The 19735-nt window shown below is 37.1% G+C and overlaps 1 protein-coding gene across 1 annotated transcript; it reads left to right on the forward strand.

The window, feature by feature from the left end:
• The first annotated feature begins 15647 nt into the window (after positions 1–15647).
• Positions 15648–19263, forward strand: LOC149052338 (uncharacterized). The gene is made up of 3 exons (XM_089195092.1): positions 15648–16015; positions 18874–19006; positions 19091–19263. Exons 1-3 carry the CDS (start codon positions 15863–15865, stop codon positions 19261–19263), a joined length of 459 nt encoding a protein of 152 aa, XP_089051218.1. The 5' UTR covers positions 15648–15862.
• The last annotated feature ends 472 nt before the right edge of the window (positions 19264–19735 follow it).

Raw genomic sequence — 19735 nt, forward strand, 5'->3', positions numbered from 1 at the left:
GAGTTAAAATAACCAGTGAAACTAGAACTTGACAGGCTAGACACTGCAAGAGTTCTCACTCCAGTGGATGAGCCCACTGACTGGGTAAATCAGATGGCAATTGCCACCAACAAGAACGGAAACCAACGCATCTGCATAGACCCACGTTCTTTGAACCTTGCGCTAGAGCGGGAACACTATCAATTACCAGTCCTTGATGACATCCTTCCTGACCTTGCCAAGGCCAAAATCTTCAGCAAAGTTGACCTTAGTCATAAATATTGGCACTGTACTTTGGAAGAAGACTCTAGCATGCTTACCATATTTTCAACCCCTTTTGGGAGGTATAGGTGGACACGCCTATCCTTTGGACTTTCCGTAAGCTCGGAAATATTCCAGAAACGTCTGGTCCAAGCTCTGGAAGGAATTGTGGGTGTTGCCTGCATAGCAGATGACATCTTGATTTATGGTATTGGTGACACTCTTGATGACGCCAGGCAAGATCATGACAAGAATCTCTCGTTGCTATTGGAACGTTGCCGGCAGAAGTCCGTCAAGCTCAACAGGAACAAAGTGGTGCTGAGGGTACAACAGGTGGATTTCATGTGACATCTGCTGACTGCACATGGCTTGAAACCTGACCCAAACAAAGTCGAAGCCATCTTGAAACTAGAAAGGCCTGGGACCAAGGAAAAAATTGAGAGACTGAATGGCACTGTTAACTACCTTGCTAAATTCCTGCCAAGACTTTCCCAAGTCATGGATCCACTTAGGAGATTGACCCAGACAGGAGTTGAATGGTACTGGGGAAATGCTGAAGAGAAAGCTTTCGATGAGGTGAAGCAATTGTCACTCAAGCTCCAGTTCTTGCCTACTACAGCCCAGACAAGGAACTTGTCATACAGTGCGATGCCAGTAGCCTAGGGCTTGGTGTGGTCCTTATGCGAGAAGGTCGCCCCCTTGCTTATGCTAGTAGAGCTTTAACGGATCCAGAGACCCGCTATGCAACCATCTAAAAAGAAATGTTGGCAATTGTCTTTGCACTTCAGAAATGGCATCAGTATATCTATGGGCGTCATGTTGTCATCAAAATAGACCACAAGCCTCTGGAGTCTATCGCCAAGAAACCACTTGATAGGGCACCAAAACGCCTACAAGGTATGCTCCTTAGAAGCCTGGCCTTCGACATAGACGTCCAGTACACCCCTGGCCATACCCAACTTCTGGCAGACATGATGAACAGATCATTTCTCCCAGCTGATGGTCAATCAACCCCCAGTGAATTTGAGTCTGTCAATAAGGTCCAATTCCCACCCATGCGATAAGAGAGGGTACAGAAAGTCCAACTCGAGACTGCAAAGGATGAAACCCTGCGACTGCTTATGGACACCATACTGAAGGTATGGGCCGAGGATCAGTCAAAGATCTCACCTCAGCTGACCCCCTACTACAGCATGAGAGATGAACTTAGTATTTATGATGGGCTGGTGTTCAAAGGGGAGTGCCTAGTTGTGCCTCAAGGGCTGAGAGCTGAGATAAAGAAAGACATACATGCGTCGCATGCTGGTGTAGAAGGCTGTTTGAAGAGAGCGAGAGAGAGTGTGTACTGGCCTGGTATGAACTCTGAACTCAAGCGCTGGATCTCGACTTGTGAGCCCTGCAGATTATTTGAAGTTTCTCATGGGAAAGAGACCTTCATGAGTCATGACATACCAGAGGCCTTGGGAGAAAGTTGCTGTGGACCTCTTCACCCTAAACCAGAAATATTACTTGGGAACTGTCGATTACTATAGTGGTTATTGGGAGCTGGACCGGCTACATAACACAGATTCTGGAACTGTTCACTTGTTAGTGACAATGGCCCCCAATTTGTAGCTGCAGAGTTCCAAAAGCTTACAAAAGAATGGGACATTGAGCACAGGGTCACCTCTCCTTACAATAGTAAGGCTAACAGCTAAGTAGAGGCTGCTGTGAAGTCTGCTAAAAAAGTCCTCCGTAGACCTGCTAAAGGTGGCAATGACTTCTACTTGGGACTACTGGCTGAGCGCAATATCCCATCTCAAGGAATCGGAAGTAGTCCAGTTCAGAGGCTTATGAATAGGAGGACAAGGACATTACTTCCCACAACTGGTTTTCTCCTGGAACCAAGAACCCTGAGCTCTAGTCACGAGAGAGAGAAGCTGAAAGATGTTCAAAAAAGGCAGGCTCGATACTACAATTCTGATGCCCATGACTTACCTGAATTGAATGAGGGAGACAATTTGAGGCTGAAACTGTTTGCACTGGGGCAAAAGGAATGGAAGAGGGGAGTGGTTGTTGAACGACTTGACGAAAGGTCATATGAAATTGAGACAGCAGATGGATCTTCCTATAGGTGCAACAGAGCCCATCTGAAGAAGACTAATTAGTCACGCCCTGAAGCAATTAGTGGTGAATCACAGCAAATACCAGACGGCAACATGTTAGGCCATGGAAGAAGGACCAGCAAATTGCCTCCTGAGGATACCCTTACTGAGCCACCACAAATGTCAAGCTGCCCTGACGAGCCAGATGAGCCCTCACTTTGCAAAGAATCAGGCACTAAAAGCCTACCATCTAGTGAACCCTACAAAGAGCTGGACTCAGGGAGTAGAACCCAGTCAGGAAGACTGGTCACTAGACCTTCATACCTTAAGGAATTTGTAGCGTGACCAACCTACAAGCAACTTGTGGACATTGCCTGTTAGGCTTAACACCGAACCTTCTATTTGTTGTTCAAAATTGAACATTTATTACTAGTTGAGACACTTTCGCACATAGTGTCCATGTTCCAGTTTATTATTGTTTACGGTTTCTCATGCATGTTCCAGTTTTTTCGTTTTTTTTTTTTGGTTTGTCGACCCATTTTATATTGGGGAGGATGTGACATGTGGCGTGACGTATTACGTCAGTTACTGATTTCCCGTATGTAAGAGGAAGCGAGAGCACGTGCTCACCATTAAAAAATATGTAGCATGTTGTTGTGAACTCTGCGCACTTTTACTCTGTATTTTCGAGAGGACGTCTTGATACAATGTTATTCTGTAGAAATTTATACTGAAAAAGTTGAGGTCTTAACTGTTCGCTAGCTAGAACAATTTATAAAAAGGAGGCAAACAAATTTCCACTATCAAACCTTTACATTAATTTTCGCGCATTAATTTATCCCTTGCCGACGTGACATGCCTGTCACACGGGGAAAATAAGCTTCACCAGCTAACGGAAAAAACATAACGACCATCTGAGTGGACAACATCACAAAATCTATGACATTAGAAGCTAGCAATGGAATGTCTCCCACTCGTGCACGTGTTTACCGACAACCACCGCTACAGAGCCTGACTGAGGGTAATGTTATACCGGCATGACATTTTGGTTTTGTAGTATTTTGCGCTCTTACGTGCTTTCGAGTAGGTTTCCAAAATTTTCGATTTGTTTCTCCATCGCCACCTCTAATTTATTCATTTTGCTATATAACAAATTACCAGACGACTGTGCCTACTGTGAAGCGTTCTTTTACTAATCAAAAAACTTTCTGTAATTGGATAGTTAATAGATGTAACTCATTGGACAGTTTCCTTCAAATTATCAACCTCATAATTGTGATTCTTAATTCTCAGAATGTTAAGCTCAAGCGTATGAAATACCATGATACTATTCTTTGGGGGAATGTATTAAAAGGTTTGTACTCTTTACTTATATGAAGTCTCTAGTTTTCTATATTCAATATCAATTTACTTTGCTTAATTGCACTAAAAGTTGTCCTAGAAGAAAGCAAAATCCGAAAAGGAAAAAAGCCAGGAAGGAATTTGTTAGCACATAAAATGTCCCTTTGGCTTTATGCCCGTTAGCCGAAAAATTTAATATAATTTTCACCAAAGGGCACATACAAGATGATTATTACGGATTTGAGTAATTCCAAAAGTGTTAAGTCAAAATCTCTATGCATATGTTGTAAACTGCATCCATTGGGACTGCTGTTACCAGTCTCAATTCACAAGAAACAACCGATTACTTCCTCTAAATTCATATTGTTGAGTCTTGCTTGTTTCGGTGATGATCACTAATTATTTCTATCGAATTAACGAGGGATCAAAGTGTTTTGAGTTTGTTTAAGTAAGCACGGACAACTATAGAAGCTGTGCAGTTTAATTGCAGTCTTCAATCTCACACTTTGACTTTGCCACTGTAATTCAAAATTTTGCACCAACGGAAATCAGTTTGGGCGTGGCTCGTGCTCTTTTGCGATCACGAACAGATACATTTTGATAAAACAAATGAGTAGGTTCACGTGATCTAACAGTGATGTTACAAGCCGTCAGTCTCGCAACCTTTTTAACCTTTAAAATCGACTTCAACAAAAATACAAAGACGGAGACATTTTTGTGTCGCTTACACAACTTGTGCTGCCACATTATGACACGATCCGATCGATCCAACAAGAACAATGTGTGCTGACTACAGTCAAGGAAATGAAGCACGTTTTGGTGAAAATACTGGTAAACAATGTGTAGCAATGTCGCTCACTGCTATTATTTATAATCACATAGAAGATATCAATTTGTGGACTTCTTCCACTCTGAATAATATTCTTACCATTGGAAATGATTTTCATACTTCTATAAGATGTTCTGTCCAGGCAAATGATTATTTGCTATTAACTGATGTTCCATGCATTGTTTCAATTTATAATAAAGTATACACATTAGAATATAGTGAGTCATTGACAGGAAGTTTGTTCAAGGCATCAAATAATGGGCCATACATGTCTCTTCAAAATTCTCTGACAAGTGTTTTCAAATTGTCAACTTAATTACAATTGTTGTTTTTTAACGATTGGAATTAATACTGTTGCAGTGATTAACAATTCAGAACAAAGCTTTAAAATTTTTGATGCTCATTCCAGGGATATGTATGGGATGCCCCACTCATTTGGGAAATGTAATTTGCTTACCATTAAAGGCATTGAAAATATTTGAAAATTTCCTGCTTACAAATAGGGGTTGTTCCTTTTGAAATTAAAGGTGTCTTTGTCAGAGATAATGAACTTGATTTGCAAAATGTTCACGAGAGTCCAAAAATTGAACATTTGCATTTCAGAAATAAAAGAAACCAAACACAACATATGAAAAGGAAGCAAAGTCTCTAACTGAAACGCCAAAAGAAAAAGAAAAACGATTGTTGGCTAGACACGCCACACACGCCGGCTTTCCTATAGTCGGCTTGTCTTCTAAGTGGATTACAACATGGAGTTGTGCTCTCACAGGCTAACATTTCACGGTCTGGAACTTTAGCGCAGGTTACGCCACATTGAAACCTCATGGCATTACATGTCATTGAATACAAATAGAATAAACAATTTTTAGCCAGTGAGTGAAAATAGGACTTTTTTCTTGCCATTAGAAAATCAAACACTGCTGTTGTCTGTCAATTCGATTTGACGGCCCCTTTAAATGACATTATACTTTCATGATTACATAGCTAAACCAATAAAAGTCACAAACGTCTAACGCCTAACCTGAAACTGCAGTTTGTCGTTAACATGCTGCTAAATGTCTATTGTGATTGATTCCAAACTTTGGGCAGTAATCTATTGGAATTCAGTAACAAAGTGGTTTCGCTTTTATTAAAATATGAATAGGAGCCTAGTGCTTTAATGTTAACTGAAATGTGATTAGTGTTATGTTTTCCAAGTTATGGCCAGAATTATTCAGACCTTAACATTTCATGACTTCCTTCAAGCTTGGCAGTCTTCTAGATTCCCTTCATAATGGTTCAGGTAAGCATTGGTATCTATACTTTGTAGCACTATATGTGTATAAGGCCTTTATTTGGTAGACTACACCTCCTTTTCAGTTTTTTGTTTGGTTTGGTGAATTCATCACAATACTGATATACATGAAAAATTACACTTTTTTGATTAGCTGAAAATAGCTAGGTGCCTTTTTCATTTATCATCAGCGAAAAAGTAATAACTCATGTACAAAATAATATAAACTAGGCTCAGCAATAATAGATCACATTAGAAACCAATGAGATTTACACAAAGTAGGTTGTTCTGATTGTTACATGCTGTAGCTGACAAAAATAAACAAAAGCTTGGACACTTTTATATATATTGATAAACACTAACAAAATTGCGTTCCTGAGCAAGAATTCAGCTGAAGGACAAATTTTGATGGCCCACACTTCATTTAGTCAATACTGTCAAATTTATCTGCCATCAGTTTGTTGATTTCCTGTAAATGTGTATCTTTCACGTATACATTATGAATAATTAATAACACGATTTCTCATATGATAAGCACTTTTAAATTTTTCAAATACTTTAAACTGCACACATGCTATGAGCTCAACATTTGTTGTTTGTGAAAAATTTACTTCTGCTTATTTAGAATACCAAAATACACTAATTAACTTTCATGTAGCTTAGACTTTGTTGAGTTTTTATGAAGACAGTTCAATGAAAATGACATTTGTTACGTTTATATCACATCTGTAGACCCTTTAAAAGCACAGTCTTAACAGATCAGTTCCAAACTGTCACAGTCATTCTGAATTTTGATTGGTACCAGAAGTTCAATCTTGTTCTAGCAAATGAGAGTGAAGCAGGTCTCACACGTCCTCTTGTGTGCTCTAATACAAAGTGATACATGAAATTCAGTTGCTTACCATGTTTGTTTTGAACCTTTTTGTACGGTAGATTAGCACTTTGCATGATGATGTGAAGTTGACCATTTGCATGATGATGTCGAGTTCACCTATTCATTACTCCCCATAACTTGAATTTGTTAGACTCACTGGCATGAAATTACAATTTCAATAATAAGAAAACTTGAAAGCTTCTGGTAGTTTAAATCATATGATACCATCATGCACTTGCCTGTACATTGCTCTGCTGCGTTTAAGATATGTCTCTGATTACTGTTCCTGAAATCTATTATGGTGACACTATCTCTATTGAACTTTCTGTTAAATAAAACCTCCAGGTATTGGGTAAAAAATTGTTAGCAACGTTAATGTTACTTCAGAGTACTTAACTCAACATATGATACATTAAAATATTGCTTGTGTTCTGATCTTGTAATGCACCTATCTTTTTTCCCTAGACTCTTCCATTTGTAACCTCATATCTACCTACCTCAACTAAATTTTTCTGTATTCTTTATTGAAAATACAGCTCCACAAAACCTAAATACAATAATTATCGTAAACGTTTTGCTCTCAACCAACTGAAAGTCGAACTTTATACCCTAATAGCCAAAAGAAACCTACACTCAGCATTGTGTTACTTTACATGTATGTATTGTCCAAAATTAGTCACACATTCAAACCAAACAAGCTCCCAATGGCTTCTGGTTTAGATTACATCATTTCCCGAATGTCCCTGCCCTTCTACAAAGTTTTGTCCCTGTGTACTGGTACACAAAATGTCAAAAATATTCATATGAAATTCTTCCTTAGAGTTTATTTCACATCACTTGCCTTGGAAAAGACAATCAACCAACAAACTTCAGAAGTCAATTCCACTTCGTTACGTAAACATAATCGTGACTGAATCTCTCTGATCACTATGGAAGATTATGCTGATGTTTTTTACATGTGCAACATTTGTTGTCAAAATGAGACCTCCAAACCAAAGTTTGGCCAATAACTCATCTTCAGAATGAACATTTCGGTACTTTTGTAAGCTAGTTATCTTGTGTTATTAATGAACAGGATTAATATTGAAAACTATCTAATGGTAATCAGATATTAGCTTTTCTAATAGAAACCCAATGAGACAAAAAGCAGCTAAATTTCGTGAGCCACACATGTACGCATTGCGGACCTATTTTTAATACCTAACCAGAGGACGAGCATTTTTATCATCACTCGTTGAAAAAGGAACAAGGGATTTGATGAATCGCGTTTTTCCCACTACCCTCTTTCCTGAGAAAGCTCCGGTATGATTTAGAGAATTAAGAGTTTATTGTTTGGAAGTAAACAGTTATAGACTAGGGAAGTTATTTATAGACTAAAAGTTATTGAAACTCTAGTAGTTATTACGTCTTCCTAAAGAGCATGTGGACAAAGAATGTTTTTCTTTTTTTCTATTTTTTCATTGATTCTGAGGAAAGAAAGGCTCATGTCGACGAGAAAAAAAAAATGGAATATTAGTAATTTTTAGAACCCGCATCATCCACAAGCTGACTGCTTCTTGTCTCCAACTCAGTTTTCATTTGACTTTCAAATTTTTGGTTTTACGAACTAATCGCCAATTTTTCCTCTTTTTTGTCGTTGTTATATATTAAATGTAAAACAACAATTCAAAGTGGACGCTCCCATGCAGATTTTTCCATCTGAAATCCGAAGATCTTACCACTAAATCTTGATGTGTTTCGCTAAGCATTTGGACATTTTAACAAGTTGATTGTTTTTGATTCTCGTCAGCAGTTTACACGACATTGTAGTAATGCTTATAGAGAGAAAATTAATTTTGATCAGTTTTACCGAAGTGCTATGTTTTCTTTGATTTGACAGCGCTAAGATAGTTCATTGTACAGTTCATTTTTCGGTGATATCACACAACCTAAAGAAACTAGATGGATCGAATAACAGACTATACGTTCCAGAGATAAATAGTGAAGAATAAATATTCCATTAGAGCGCAAAGCAAACACGTATTCATCAACAGAATCGACATATGTACCGCAAATGAAGTTATTTTGCGATACACCGAAAAAATTGCTCACCGTCTTTAAATTAACAATTTTGCTGCAAGAAGGATAAAATAATTGACTACTAAGGGTTAAGGCTATTACATTAAGTACCTGAATAGTGATTGTCCCTTTACACTTTCAGAGCCTGATCGCATTTATCCACATAAGGAGCAAAGAATAAATACACAGAAAAGTAAAGGTTTTTACAGCTGCTGTTAAGCGTTGTTGTAAATAAATTCAGAGCTAAGACAATAATTTTAATCGCGTGATGCGTTTAAGTCACGCGTACAACAATTAGCTGAAAAACGCAACCTACGTTGTTCTTTAGGAAATTAATACTGAAAAAGTCGTTGTCTTTATTCTTGGCCAGCTAAACCAATTAAAAAAAAAAAAAAAAAAAGGAAACAAATTTCCGCTATCAAACCTTTGCATTATTTTGCGCGCGTTAATTTATCCTTCGCCGACGTAACATGCCTTTCACACGAGGAAATAAGCTTCATCAGCCAACCGAACAACCATTTTTAACAAAGGGAGGCTATTTGAATTTTTGCTATGCAGTAAGGAACCTTCACAACACGAATTTGAAAGCAACTCATTTTGTTTGTAGGCTTCAAAGGAAACTGACATTTGCAATTATTTTAAAAAATACCTTGATATGGATTAGACATGAATATTAATTTTAACGGCGACCTGAGAACTGACTCGGAAGAAGAAGAAGAAGAAATAAGCAATGTAGGCACAGTTAACCCATGCTGGCAGAATGCGCCTCAGCAATTATGTAAATATCTTTACGCTCAGGCGTCCCGAGCTCACGTCATGAGAAAAAGCAAGCGATTGATTCATGAAACCGTCACGCATTGTGTGACCCGATGTTAAGTTACCAGAGGAAACGTTGGTTCAACTCGTTCGCGACTGAAGCTTCTATAGTAATTAGCGATGTTTACCTTGCTTTATTCGCCATGAAATCCTTATAAAAAAAAAATTGTTTTTTCACTAAAGATATTCACTTTTCTATATGTTCAACTTCTAATAAGTTTTACTGGATTGAAGACCAACTCGCCGACGTCTCTATTCGATTTTATACGTCAATCAAAACGGAATCAAAATTTTGACTTAAGAATAGCCCCATTCCTTCTGAGGCAAATCCTTAAAGTTCCACAACACAAACAAACCTGCCGATTATAAGCTCAGGGGTTTTACAACTTCGTGAGGGGTTTTAGGAGGGCTTATTAACAGAGGGGCCTATACCCGAGGGAACGTGTAACCGGAATAGAAGGCTAGTGCAGTGCTGATCAAAATACGTTTTGTATTTACTCGTTTTTAATTAGGATTCAAAACGTCATAATAAATCAAATTAGTTTCAATACAGTTGGCACAGAATAAAAACTAGCAACATGAAGAAAACTGGTACGTAGCAAAACTGAGAAACAGACTTTTCTCTCAAAAGTTCAACTTTGCTCTGCTATCATTAGAATTTCTATGTCCAAGTCACAGCACTGAGGCTTTTCCTACTTTGGTAGTGTGGAAACAAGAAAAGCTCGAACAGGGCTTATATCGGGGGGGGGGGGCTTATAATTTGATACTTTTTTTTGCTTAAAGTTAGATGAGCCTTTAACCGAGGGCTTATGAAAAGGGCTTGTAAATATATGTATTTACCGACAGAGACTAAATGTCTCCTCTTGTAACATTTTTACCCCAGGCAAAAAGTGAGTGCATGGGTTGTCTGTGACGTCTTGTTTCAGAACTTTCCTGCAATAGGTGCAGTTGTTCTCTCTTTTCCGGTCTATACACTTTAATTTTCTTTGCCTGCAACAAAAATGCGTCATCAAACAATGAGAAAACTTAAGAGAGATAAAAATATAAAATATTTCATGATAATATTTGATAAGAATCCCTATTTTACTAACATCTTCTCATAAGGTAAACAAAAAGGCTAGGCACACCAGTTTTTCTATAATTTGATTATTACCTTTGTCTAATCCTAAAACCCCAGATAGTGACTACGAACTAGTTTTGCCTTGCAAATGTCATCCATTAAATTAAACCACTGACAAAAAATACCTTGATTGTTGAGCAAATTCTCCTTGTCAGAACACAGAGAAAAGTATGGAGAATATGCATGTATATTGATGCTAGAGTGTAAAGGGTTAAAAACAGACAATATGTAATGTTTGTGTATAGTTTAAGGATTAAAAAAATCATTGTGCTTCTATGATTTCCTTGGCTGACAGAGTGTTCTTGCAGGAATTGACACATGTGAGCACAGGGGAGCAGATGGGAAATGTATGTGACAGCATAACAGTTACATGAGGTCAAGTACATCTCTTAATTCAAAGGCATCAGTGATGTTTAGAAAGTTTTGTTAAATGAACCAGCCATTGGAGTGCTGTTTGAAAAACTTTCAAAACATATAACGAGTCACCATAAAATATGAAATGTCAGAGCTGTTTGATATGCTTTTATGCATGTTATGTTCTAAACAAAACCTCATACAAATACTACTCTTTGTCCAATTTACTGGTGCACATTTCCTAAAAAAACATTTTCAAAAATGAAAATTCCTTAAGATAATTATATTGTTTAATTTGATCATTCATTAAAATGTAGACAGTGATGGACACATCAAATTTCAATGTTTCCTTTAAACTACTAAGAGTTTAGTGTTGTTAAGTTATCTTTAAAAGTTTTAATTTCAAGTCAGTGTATTGCACTCAATAACTCATATTTCATTTCATTCACAATATACTAATCGGGAATGAAACATTTTTTTCAGTATCTAATGATTATTATTACATTATTGTGAAGTTTTATATGAAATAATTCATATTTGTACTGCGGTTGTAGATGAAAGTGAAATGTGATCATCGCAGTAAATTTTCCAATTTAAGCAATTGGAGAGAAGAAGCCTGAAAAAAAATCAGGGCTTCAACGGGATTCGAACCCGTGACCTCCGCGATACCGGTGCGATGCTCTACCAACTGAGCTATGAAGCCACACATTGGGAGCGAGGTCAATTTATTGAGTTCATATCTTCCCGTGCAGTGAAATGATGTGAAGTTTTATATGAAATAATTCATATTTGTACTGCGGTTGTAGATGAAAGTGAAATGTGATCATCGCAGTAAATTTTCCAATTTAAGCAATTGGAGAGAAGAAGCCTTAAAAAATCAGGGCTTCAACGGGATTCGAACCCGTGACCTCCGCGATACCGGTGCGATGCTCTACCAACTGAGCTATGAAGCCACACATTGGGAGCGAGGTCAATTTATTGAGTTCATATCTTCCCGTGCAGTGAAATGATGTGAAGTTTTATATGAAATAATTCATATTTGTACTGCGGTTGTAGATGAAAGTGAAATGTGATCATCGCAGTAAATTTTCCAATTTAAGCAATTGGAGAGAAGAAGCCTGAAAAAAATCAGGGCTTCAATCAGGAACTCAATAAATTGACCTCGCTCCCAATGTGTGGCTTCATAGCTCAGTTGGTAGAGCATCGCACCGGTATCGCGGAGGTCACGGGTTCGAATCCCGTTCAAGCCCTGATTTTTTTCAGGCTTCTTCTCTCCAATTGCTTAAATTGGAAAATTTACTGCGATGATCACATTTCACTTTCATCTACAACCGCAGTACAAATATGAATTATTTCATATAAAACTTCACATCATTTCACTGCACGGGAAGATATGAACTCAATAAATTGACCTCGCTCCCAATGTGTGGCTTCATAGCTCAGTTGGTAGAGCATCGCACCGGTATCGCGGAGGTCACGGGTTCGAATCCCGTTGAAGCCCTGATTTTTTTAAGGCTTCTTCTCTCCAATTGCTTAAATTGGAAAATTTACTGCGATGATCACATTTCACTTTTATTACATTATTATAGGTAAGAAGTATTTAAATTTAAGTAGAAAAAGCACAGCATTCTTATGTCTAAGTGACTTGCTGTAGTCTCTTATTTATCTTGAGTCCCTAATTTTTGTTGATGACTGTGAATTAAAATCAGAGCGAAATTAACGAAAAATGACACAAACAATTTGACAATGAAAAGTTACACCCCATCCCTCTCTCACTGTAGGACAGTACCCACTGATGAAAGGATGAACCTGATTAATTCTGACTAAAGCTGACTCATTTGAGAGTGTAAGAGTTAGTTTGACAGTACATGTTTAAGTATGTAAGTACTCTAAATACTTTTGCAATTATTTAGAATCACAATGTTATACCTCCCAACCCAAAGCCATTTTTCATTTGACCCTAATTGTTGCCTTTGGCTCCAGTTCAAGGAACATTTGAGAGCCTTGGAAAAAGAAAACTCACTTTATCCCTTGAAGCCAATCATTAACTACTTGTGTTTAACAAATTACTAGCTGAAAGAAACTATGGACATTTCTAACAAAGAAAGTGCTGCACAAAAAAGCCAGACCTTTCTATTTTAATCACCCCATTTCCTGAAAGGACACTTTTGTGCCCATCTTCAAATGACTATCTTGTCATGATAACTAAAGTTTGTGGTTTAAAATCTAACATGATATCCAAGCTAATTAAACACAGAAAGAAAAGAAACCCTGACCAGTCTCCCAGAAAACTTACTGCTTGTCTTATGCAGGCTTTAAGTGCTTGAAACTCCTTATCACAGGCATGCTTGGTTATGTTGTCGTTCTGGGACACACAGCTTCCATAAAGAAGGGCTTGAAAAAATGAATAAAAATATAATCATTAAGAAAATAAGATATCTGACAAGAACCTTTTGGTTGAGCATTAACACAATCTCAGGCATATTCTCAATACTTAAAACAAACTGAGTAAGGTTTTCAATTGAGTGAGTCAATTCTTGGATCTTGAAAGTAAAAGGGTCAAGATTTCAGCTGCTTGGCTAAGAGGAGACAATTTGGGACAGATTTGAATGCTGTAATGATCTTTTTATTCATCATACACAGTGCTATCTATAAATTTAATTGGGCCTAAAAATAATCTAATATTGGAACTAAGCTTTTCCATGACTGGCCTGTGATTGGCTGAAATATTAGCACTATCTAATCAACCAATCAGAGGAAAAAAAAACAGCAATTTGGTTTCTTGTATTTTGCAGTGGCCTAAGTTGGTTTCTGTCTTTGTTTATCTCTGTTTTTCCCCTTCTTTTTTCATATTTTAATCACAACATCACACATTATACTAAAAATACATCAGCAACCTCACTTTTACAATAAATTACTTATGATCAATAAATTCCATTATAATCCAACAAATTTATTTGCTAGTTAAGGCAACTGGTCTAAACCCATCACATGACAGAAAACTGGGGATATCCAACGCTGTAACTGAAGTGATATTCTCTAATTTTCCAAACTTACATCCAGTATGGAAAAACTCTGTGATTAAAACTCCCAAGATCTCATTAGTAATTCTCTGTACTCTCTCCCATACAGTTCTTGTGATGTTAGTTTGGAGAATTTGTTTTTGGATCAACTAATAATCCCCTAATTAATATTCTTCTTTACTCTCATCACTTGTCTGCTTGATAAAGTATTAATATTCTTAGGAGAAATTCTGTCTTGGTCACTTAAGGAGTTAAAAGGTTAATTAAAGGTGAAGAGCATTAATTGTGTGGTTGTTATAGAAGAAGGAACATGTATCTTTTGTTCATAAAATCATTTCAGAGGACACTGAAAAGTAAACCTCCCACACCATCAACAGTAGGCTGTTCATAAACAATTTTCCCGCATGTTGAAAAATATTGAGGGATAATAAACATAACAGCCTCCATTTGGTATAAATAGAGGGTAGCTGAATATGATTCATAATATAAACCTCACAGCTTATTAGAAAATTGATGAAGGCTTAATGAAAATGAAATGGATAGCAAAAAATCTATAAATTTAAATAAATTATGTCAAACGTGATTTTTTGCAGCAACAGTGCTTTTAATTTATTTCTTATAGTTTCCTTTTTTATTCTTTGAGTAAGTCACATTAGGGAGCAAAATTGTAACCTTTACCAAATTTGAAATTCAGAAGAAGACACTTATTGAACAGTTAAGTTACTCTCTGTGATCCCAAAGTGCAGCAACAAACAAATCTTCCCTTTGTGCTTTAACAGCTGACATGTGGCTGATCTTTAGGGACACTTTTATCACACATTTATCACACTGTGATCATTTGCTGAGCTGTCATCAAAAAAATGAGACTTTCACTAAACTTTTGTTTCTTTCATTTTAGTGGGGAAACAAAGAATATGTTCTGCATTTGGTTGATTTAATCACAAGTTGCATTATGCTGGAGGGTAAATAGAAACAAAACAAAGCAAAACAAGACAAGAAATAATAAAAAAGAACGCGATGATAAATTTGTCCTGAAGAATCCATTTAAAGCAGCAACTACATGTAATCGCTATTTTGCCGAGGAGAAAAATATACGTAAATCCTTAGCATTAGGTACGCTCAGTTAAAAATAAACAATTAACCAAACCTCACGTGCCTTCGATGTCATCTTTATTTGGTAGGTTTCAAATAACTTTCCTATTAGGTAATTCGTCACGGTTTAAATTGATACGAGCAATGCTAAGAAAAAGAAATCTGCGTATAAACCGGAAAATTCGGTAGCCATAACCCCTTGCAGCTACATGTACCGGCATTTCATAGCCAAGTCTTGTGCAATCTTGAACTTGACTTTGTTAAAACGTACTTACTTGCGTTAACTACTCGTACGACTTAGGCGTAGTGAACACAATGTGCCTAGTAAACTCTCACCTCTGCTTTGCATTCGACAAGAGGCTTCGCTAAGCCCGAGATTCTTCTGTAATCTTTTCCCATTAAGCTCATTATTTCAGGTAAATCTTCGTTTAGCCTTATCCGCCATCTTTAAGTACCCGATTCGTTCATAATTAACAGCTTGTATGCGGATTTAATCAGAATCAAATTAACGCATACAAGCCGTCAAAGTACACCCGATTCGCTCGTAATTAACCGGTTATATGCGGATTTAATTAGTATCAAATTAACACATACAAGCGGTCAAAGTAGGGCCTATTTACCTATCGTGAACCTGTGACGTATGGGATTAAATATTAGCGCCCTGCTCAGCACGTTTCGCTGACCCCATTGCTTGGTCTTTATATCCCTGCACAACGTGGATCATTAGGTTATTGCGCGTCTGACCTTTTTACTTTACAATGGAAAGGCAGTCCCGATTAGTTTATTCTGAAGAACAAAAGGAAGTGCTGACCACGTTTTTCAGCGAGGGAATGACTTCCACCAAGATAGCGATGTGCGACAAAATTCGTGCATGTGCCACAAGAGTCGGCATTTCGGAAGACCAAGTGAAGGTAGTTTAAGCTCTCACGGCCTTGATTAACATTCATTTTATCCCAGGCAGCAGGATAACTAATTTCCTGTACTAAATTTCATGTATGTATGTTGTTAAGAGTTTCAGGCCATTTGAAGTTAGTGTAATTTAATTTTTCTGATCTTTTGACCTATTCTGTTACAAACCACGTTGATTTAATTGCGATCTGAGGACATCTTTCGAGCATTTTTCTAATTTTATTACACACAGGCTCTATATGAAGTTACAGTGTAAGGTTTTCGCCGGCCAGTTTATTCCTAATTCTGCGTTGTCCATAGCTATAGCCTTTCACAAATGATGTGAAAGCCGTTTGATGTCGGAAGAAATTAAATGAAGCATGTGTTGTACTTTCTCTCCATCTAAATAGAAATAACATGGAACGACGAGAAACCACAAAAACGATCTTAAACCACCTAAAAGCATTTTAAACTACCTGAAACCACCTAAAAACACAAACCATCTTAAACCACGTAAATCCATCTAAAACTACCTACGATCGACAAAGAGAGTTCTCCGGTTACCGCATTGATAGTTTGCTCCTCTGGAGACCTCTGTAATCAATTTCAATTTTTGGGACCCCTTCACACGTTTCGTACCGCTTTCTTGTACTGAATGAAAGTTCTCTTACTTCACATGAAAATGTAATTAACTGGGTGCCATTGTTAGACATTTGTTGATACATTTGTGCAATTTTGTCCTCTTTGACTCAAGTTGTCAATTGAAAAATGAGATCGACTGTAATTTAGTTTTCCATAAGAAAATTATAGGAACAATGATGGCCTTTGTAACTCCTATTTGTCGAGCACAATGATAGTCTGAATCATTCATCTACAGCTGGCCTCTTAAACCAGCCTACTATCTCAATCTCGAGCTGAGATAATATTTCTTTGATTTTTGGTGGTTTTAGATGGTTGCACTAAGGTAGTTTTTTGGTGGTTGTACTGAGGTGGTTTTAGGTGGTTGTACTGAGGTGGTTTTAGGTGGTTGTACTGAGGTGGTTTTTAGATGGTTATACTAAGGTAGTTTTAGGTAGTTGTACTGAGGTGGTTTTTAGATGGTTGCAATTAGGTAGTTTTAGTTGGTTGTGCAGAGGTGGTTTTAGATGGTTGCACTGAGGTAGTTTTAGATGGTTTAAGATAGTTTGCTTGTAGATTGTTTAAGATGGTTTAAGATGGTTTAGGGCCTGGTTACATAAAGGTGGGGGACCCTTGGTAGTTGAGGTAACCTGTCTACCTGTGGTTGAGAAATAGCCTGTGTTAATGTACAATCTTACAACCTCAGGAACTCTAGCAACCCCAGCAAGATACATTGACCCACCTTGGGATTTTTACAAGGCAAATTGCCATCCCTGTAGGGAGACATTCTCCTAACAGGGCACCCTGCCTATCATGTAAACATGATCAAGATAAAGTAAGAGATTATATGGATAGGCAGGTTACCTCACCTAGGTGGAGTCCCCCAACCTTCATGTAAACAGGCCCCTAGGATAGTTTTAAGATGGTTTCAGTTGCTTGTACATGGCTTTAGATGGCTTTAGGTGGTTGTAGATGGTCTGAATCAGTTGTAGACCAGGTTTTAGTTGGTTGTGGATGGTTTGAGTTAGTTGCAGATGGTTTGAGGTGGTTGTAGATGGTTTGAGTTGGTTGTAAATGGCTTAAGTTGATTGTACATAGATACAGATGCTTCCAGATGGTTTCAAATGGTTACAGATCATTCTAGATGTTTTAAGAAGGTTATAAATGGTTCCAGATAGTTTAAGATGGTTCTGAATGGTTTTAGTAGATTCAAGATGGTTGCCAATTTTTTTTACATGGGTCAAATGATTTAAGATGAGTTTATATGGTTTCAAATGGTTTAAGATTACTTTGGATCCTTTTAGTTTGTTTTCAGGTGTACATATTGGTTTTAGTTTGTGTTAAGGGGGTTTTTGGTCAGGCCATGCTGTAGTATTTCCCTTTCTTTGCACCTTATGTGTTACCTACAGAAGTTTTGTCTTATATATTAATACAGTAGAACCCAATTGAACTAAGTGTTTTGAATAAGGTACTACATACGAGGATGTTAATGCTGAAGGTCATATTCACAGTTGACTTCTGATAACTTTCAAATGTTATTCGAGCCAGCAACTAGCAAATGAAACAAAAGTCATTGGGGTGCTTTAGATTTACATGTTTTTTATTCATTTGCTATCGCTTTTTTTCCCCTCTCTCTCTCCCTCCCTCTCCTCTCTCTGTGTCTCTCTATCTTTCAATTTGTTTTTATTTGTTATTTTGCATCTTTTTCAGTATTTTAAGATAGACAAAATTGATGTGGTATTTGTACCACACAATATAGATACAAAAGGAAATACTTTTAAAGAGATCTTGAAGAAGCTCAGAACTTTAATTTTATGGGACTGCATGCACAGACCTCTCCTCCCAGACTTTGCAAATTAGAGCATATAATAACAGTTTCCTTTTTTCAATAGCCTTTTTAGCTACTGTACAATGTCATCTAACTGTTTTAAGTCATATTAATGTGATAAAGTAACTGGAAAATATATTTTACCAATTGAATAAATAGAGAAAGTTTCTAAAGAACCTGTGGTGCTGCATTTGTGGGGAAATATAGCAAGAAAATTCTGTTTTATTTACTGAGTTGATAATATGAATTTACTATCATAAAGTGTTTCAAAGTTGACTTTTTGAGTGTCAGACCTAAAGTAGCTGTGACTGCATGTGAGTTGTCAGTGACAGTTAGTTCAAAGTTTTCTTGTTTGTCAAACTGCTAAACCAGTTAGAATTTTACTTTTCTTGGTTTTTTCTTTTAGTGTGAAACATTACTTTTTTTTCTGGTCAGCACTGGATAAACAACCACAATGCGAAGTGTAGTAGTGGTTCCAGAGTGCTTGATGGACACAAGAGGACAGAAAAGAAACTAGTGAGGAAACAAAGTGGCTTTAATGCTTTCACAACGGAGTTTCTCCACAAAGGTAGTCATTCTTGATCTAGCTAAATTTGTGCTTTACATCTTACCTTTTAAGTTGAAAAATGCATCATGTCCTTTTATTCCACAGAACAAACTGGTGGAAGTGCAGAGGTTTTTCGCACCATCGGAGAAAAGTGGAGGAACTTTTCTGACTCAGATAGAGATGCCTACAAAAAGGTGGCAACAGATTTAGGGTCAGCTGTGTCACTACCCTCAGCTGATAAACAAGCCAAGAAGATAATTGGCAACATCATGAAATAAGTCAGCTAGTAATAATCATAGTCATTATCATCATCATTATTACAAACTTACAATAATATTTATCACATTTTGTGATGTGAACTTTGTGGTTTATAATCGACCAAGTTCAACTCACCAAGCTGTATAAAGACTGGATTGACAAGTTCTTGAAATGATATACCCAATACATTTACTGACCTTATGATTTTGTTTAATTTGTAAACTGGTCTTAAATTGTGCTATAATAGCAAACAAGCATTTCGTTTTGAATTTTTCTGTTTGACATTGATTTTAATCGATCAGCATTAATTTATCAGTTTTCTTATTGTTACATTTATATTACTGGTAAACACGTGCGGCGGTTTTTCTCCAGACCAAGAAGACCTTCCCCATATTGACGAATATCATGGTTTGAGAACCAACCAAAGATCTAAAAGTAAAAAAGTGCGACTGAAGCGCAAGTTAAAAGCTTACCATAAGAGGAAAGCCACGC

Source organism: Pocillopora damicornis, chromosome 1 (assembly GCF_964200805.1).
Source record: "Pocillopora damicornis chromosome 1, jaPocDami1.2, whole genome shotgun sequence".
Lineage (NCBI taxonomy): Eukaryota > Metazoa > Cnidaria > Anthozoa > Scleractinia > Pocilloporidae > Pocillopora > Pocillopora damicornis.